The sequence below is a fragment of the Rhagoletis zephyria genome, unplaced genomic scaffold (genome assembly GCF_001687245.7).
Source record: "Rhagoletis zephyria isolate East Lansing unplaced genomic scaffold, Rhagoletis_zephyria_1.1 Rzeph_scaffold_03546, whole genome shotgun sequence".
NCBI lineage: Eukaryota > Metazoa > Arthropoda > Insecta > Diptera > Tephritidae > Rhagoletis > Rhagoletis zephyria.
Genome location: NW_016160629.1, coordinates 34180 through 39397, shown reverse-complemented (window position 1 = coordinate 39397; position 5218 = coordinate 34180). Strand labels below are relative to the sequence as shown.

The following is a 5218-nucleotide window of genomic DNA, read 5'->3' as shown; positions in this document are numbered from 1 at the left end:
CAGGCGTCATCAGAAGGCACCCAGTCGCTGTCCGGAGTGCGGCGTTCTGACAAGTCTGTAGCTTCGTCCACTGCGTCCAACTAGTCTCCGGTAACCAAACAGGCGCCGCATAGTTTAGAACCGGCCGGCCAATTGCCTTGTATGTTGCCAGCAACGTTTCTTTGTCTTTGCCACAAGTGCTGCCGGCGAGCGACTTGAGGACCTTGTTGCGGCTCTGTACTTTGTTGACAACTGCGGTTGTGTGAGCGGAGAAGGAGAGCAGGCTATCAAAGGTAACCCCTAAAATTTTTGGGTTGTTCACCGTCGGTATTGGTGTGCCGTCGACGTGAATGCCTAATTCTAGCCTGACCTCATTCGTCCAGGTGGTGAAGAGGGTCGCCGTTGATTTCGTTGGGGAGAGGGTTAGGCTCCTTGCAGTGAAGAAGCGAGAAAGGCTGGAGAGATAGCCGTTTACTTTTGAGCAGAGGTCATCAATTCCATTCCCGGACGCCAAAATCGAACAATCATCAGCGTACGAGATCAGGGAAACTCCTTCAGGAGGCTGGGGGAGTTTCGAGATGTAGAAGTTAAAAAGTTATTCGCCTATTATTTTTTTATTCGTTCTCAGTATTTTAGCATACATTTTAGTAGAAAACCTTCGGCCCCTCGGCAACACTGAAGTTTACGAGGCCGTTTGATAGTTCCTTTACGAGGCTCGTAAATTTACGAGCTTTACGAGTTTAAGGAAAGACCCCTGCTTTAAAACCAAAGGAAAGTAGGTCTGCATTGGGCCAGTCAGTGTTGCCATTGTACGACTAAAGGGACAATTTAATCCTTTTTTAGCGTCAATACCCTTTTTCAAAATTATGTGCGACTTTTGGCCCTTTTCAGAGATTTTTATAGGAAATGCTAACAGAACCATGCTACTAAAGAATATTTCCTCCTGCAAGGCCAGTATGCAGCTCTGAAGAAAAGCAAAAACTCCATATAAAATGGCATACAAGAAATGACTAAGAAATTTTCTTGTGTCGAATTTCCTTCAGGCTGTACGCTGTTCTTACGAAATTTGCTCCGCTTTCTACTACGGTTTTCTAAAGTTTTTTGGTGAAAACAGAGCTCAGGCAACACCGAGTGCGAAACTCATAACCCAAAACTCGCCAAATTAAATTTTTAGAGTTTTTCGGAAGAGAAGTGTACATAATATTGACAGTTAAAACTTCACACTTCACTGAGAATTCACACTTGCTGGATCGCAAAATGAGGAAGTGTATACAATTTATACAGCTAAACCCCTTCTGGCACTTACTGAATCGCAAAATGAAAAGCGCACACAATTTTCAATGTACACTTGAAAACTCACAGTTATAGATTAGTATAGAGTCCAGTTCCTGGCGGTTTTGGTTTTATAATTATTGAATCATGGCTCGGCGCTAGCGCAGCGTTATTGTGGGATGCTCCATACAAATTGTACGGCCAAGGGGATTTTTATAGTTGTTTGGCGCTTGACACGCCAATTTATGGACGGAAGTATGCTTTCTTTTTAAATTCGACAACGTGGCATTCTAGCAGCGAAAAGACCTCTACAAGAATTGAGTGAAAAAAGTCGATTTTTTTAGTGGGTTCTACGCCATCTTGTTTCACTGGAAAACGAGCGAAAAGTAAACAAAGCAAAGAAAACAATGAAAACCAAAATTAGCCAAAATTATTGTCAGCCACTTTAAACGCACAATTTAGGTAAAATGATGCAACAAAATGCTATAAAATGTGTTGTCATTTTGAATTAACTCTTCTTTACTTGAATAAAAGTGTAAAATAGTGGTGCTTGTTATGTAAACAAACGCTCAGCTGACGAACCCGCTTTTGCAAACTTTTTTCTCAAAACCAGTTACAAATACAACGTCGCGTTCTTACGTGATCTTGTATTTTTGGTTCATGGGCTAAACGTATTAATTTCAACAAAACTCAACCCTGACAGACCGCTATAAAAAGCAAATTAGCAGAATGGACGAGGTAAGAATGAAACGTAACTCGCCAGATAAGTTAAATAATAAACAATTTTGTGCAATTATTTACCAAGGTGCGTTATGAAAGAATGCGGATAAAATGATAAATTTAAGCAATTTGTCCCTTAGTCACTTTAGATGTATACCCCTATTATTTGGTAATTTTACTGGATTTAGACAGAAAAGTACGAGGTCAGGCCGAATGTGTTGATTGCGACATGTTGCTAGGAATATCGAAAGCAACAGCCTTTTTTGTTTAATGAAATTCTTCTGGTATGGCAACATGTGTACCTTCGGTTTTTTTTTAATTTGCTTTACCTTGACATTCTGCATACGCTTCGGAAGTTTGACAATTCAGCACAGTTTAATTTGCAGAACTCTCGAAGACTTTCATTTTTAACAAATTATAATAGTTCTGCAAGTATACATTGAAAATGTCCGAAAATAATGGTAAGCCCATAAAGCCAATGGAAAAGTAAGTTTTTCCAACGCACGTTATCTAAATGCATTTATGTGCCGAAATAAAAGTATGTAGGAACAACGGGCGGCACATACAGAGAAGCAGAGAAAAACTTGCGAAAATTTCTGGAAGTATAAACCGGCTGTTACACGTTTTGCCTTTATTCCTACAGATACCTCTAACGAATCGAACAGCGTTGGAAGCGATTCAATCCTACAATCCTCGCGGTTAACCGGTGGCGGTGTAAATCCTGTTCTACGTTCAGGGGTATTGCGCCCCTCAGTGCTCGGTTCATCAGTTTTGGGAGCAGCAGCATTAGCCAATAGCAATAACAATTCCCTTGGTAATGCCAATGCGTCTTCCAATTCAACAGCCACAGTCAATAATGTGGACGGAGACGAAGAGGATTCCGTGAGCAGTACAACCAATCATAATCCTTTTATGCGGGAACAGAAAGACGATGATGAGGAGGCAGAAAATAATGAAGCAAGTGCTGATGAAGGTGCTGTTGGTGGCGACGCAGCAAACGATAGCGAAACAACAGATGATAAAAAAGCGGCAGACGATGATGAACCGGATGAAGTATGATGTGGATGCTTTATTTATTTCGCTAGTAATTCTTTCATACATATTTTGTTTTAAAGCGCACGGATCCTTTAACATTGTTGCGAAAAAATGGATTAGAAAGAGCAAATCTTTTTGCTGCCGCCAAGAACTCGATACCATTGGTGGAAAAATCCGGCTTTGTATTTGGCCAAAATGTGCATGAACGCGTTGTAGGGGTAATGCTGATTTTAATTAAATTTCAATTATATTTATACATAAGTTTTAGGCATGATTCAAGAATGAATCATGCGTCTTATCAATATAATGTTCTAAAAATGTTAAAAATTGTGTGTATTTCCAAAGGAAAATGTCAACCCAGAGGGAGCAGCGAAATCGGAAAATGCAGACGCCGGTTGCTCTACTTCTGCTGAATTGCTGTTCTCAAGTGTCATACAAAATGCGGCTAAAGCCGGTGAGAGTGACAAAGGTGCTGCACCAAAAGATAATGAAACAAAGACACTTACTGATGTGGCGCGTGAGTACGAGGAGAGTCGCGCTCAGAAACGGAAATATGAAGAGGTAGAAACGTTCACGGGTGAAGAAAATGAAATTAATATTGTTGATGTAAGTTTCATCAAATAATCAGAGTAATTTAACCCTGATACCTTAATATGTCTCATCACATAAACTTTGTCTCGATGCAGGTCAATTGTAAGTTGTTTGCCTTCGTCAACAGCAACTGGGAGGAACGCGGACGTGGAAGTTTACGTTTGAATGATTCAAAAAACGAACAAGAGTGCTCACGTGTTGTTTTTCGAACAGCGGGTAACCTTCGTTTATTGCTGAACACGAAAGTTAGTTGATTATTGGCTCAATTTAGTATTAAATCTAGCTGAAAACAAGAAGGTTTATTTTATAATATTATGATTAAACTTTTTAATTTTGCTAATATCAGGTTTGGGCCGGCATGGTTGCTCAACGTCCCAGCAACAAATCACTACGCCTTACTGCCATGGATAATACTGGCAAAATCAAAATCTTCTTAGTGATGGGACGCCCTGCAGATATGTCATTGTTGCATAAAGAGCTGATAAAACGAATCGAACTGCGAAAAGCTTCGCACCCTGAAGAATGTCGAGCACCAGCTGAAACGAAAAACGGTGTCGAATCCGGTGCTAATCACGAGGAAGAGGCAAAAGAAGCAGAAGCTACAGCTGTACCGGAAAACGAAGATTGTACGCAGCCAAGCCCAAAAAAATCGCTTGCTACTGATGGAGAAAAGTAATACACCGATTTTTTAAAGTAACAATAATACAAATAATATAAAACTCATAACTTATAATTTGCAAATGAAAAATTAACAAAATCTTCGAAAATAAGAACGTTTGGAAAAGCATGCATGAATTGCATAGAACCTGTGAATGCGATCAATAATGAATATTCCAATTTGAACTGAAAGTAGAAGCAATTATAAAATGAAAAACACTACGGGAAATTAGTACAGATTTCTTTTTTATTGTATAAACAACAACGAATAATGAAACAAAGTAGAATATATTAAATCAAAATCTTGATAAAATTACAAAAGAAATACAATTGTTTATACAGATTTATGGGATACTCCATTTCGGTAGGCAGTACATGGAAAAACATTATGAAGAAGCATGTAAATGTACAAGCGATGGTGCTGTAAAGGAATAAACCATTGATTTAATATTTTTTTTTAAATATGCATAATTTTCCAATATATAATTAAAGCGCTTACTCACATTCAAAAATTTATATAAAATAAATGCAATAATCGTTTTTTTTTATTGAGAAAGTTTTCATTTATAATATCACATTTTGTGTTTATATATACCTAACTTATTACCGCAAAAAACACCGCTAATAACTTCATATCATTTTATACTATGTGTAAGCACTTTATGTGTAGGATATTTAAATTGTTTTAGAAAGCCTACTGAATTTCTAAATACACATTTTGTGTTTTATATCCAAAAACCTACAATGTTTATTTGTTTTTAAACAATGAATTGTAGTCTAAATGAAAGTAAAGTTAAGATGAAATGAACATTTGAAAAGAGGAGTATCAAAGATAAAAATAAATTTAGATTTCTGTTCCTTGTACTACATACAAACTGGACTTTTAATATCTCTTGGCGGTTTGGAGTTAAAGCTTGCAAAACTGAATGTAATTTCGGTTGACAATGTCGGGATTATTTGGACA

The 5218-nt window shown here is 37.9% G+C and overlaps 1 protein-coding gene across 1 annotated transcript; it reads left to right on the top strand.

Moving 5' to 3' along the window:
• The first annotated feature begins 2308 nt into the window (after positions 1 to 2308).
• Positions 2309 to 5125, top strand: LOC108369211 (ran-binding protein 3-like). The gene is made up of 6 exons (XM_017624274.1): positions 2309 to 2432; positions 2615 to 3024; positions 3087 to 3224; positions 3352 to 3612; positions 3693 to 3842; positions 3944 to 5125. Exons 1-6 carry the CDS (start codon positions 2417 to 2419, stop codon positions 4271 to 4273), a joined length of 1305 nt encoding a protein of 434 aa, XP_017479763.1. The 5' UTR covers positions 2309 to 2416; the 3' UTR covers positions 4274 to 5125.
• Positions 5126 to 5218: the final 93 nt, after the last annotated feature.

Bases quoted from the DNA above. Each gene is read 5' to 3' on its own strand.
- LOC108369211 (XM_017624274.1), top strand. The intron at 3,025-3,086 runs GTATGATGTGGA...TTTGTTTTAAAG, and splicing joins ACGATGATGAACCGGATGAA to CGCACGGATCCTTTAACATT. The intron at 3,843-3,943 runs GTTAGTTGATTA...TGCTAATATCAG, and splicing joins GTTTATTGCTGAACACGAAA to GTTTGGGCCGGCATGGTTGC.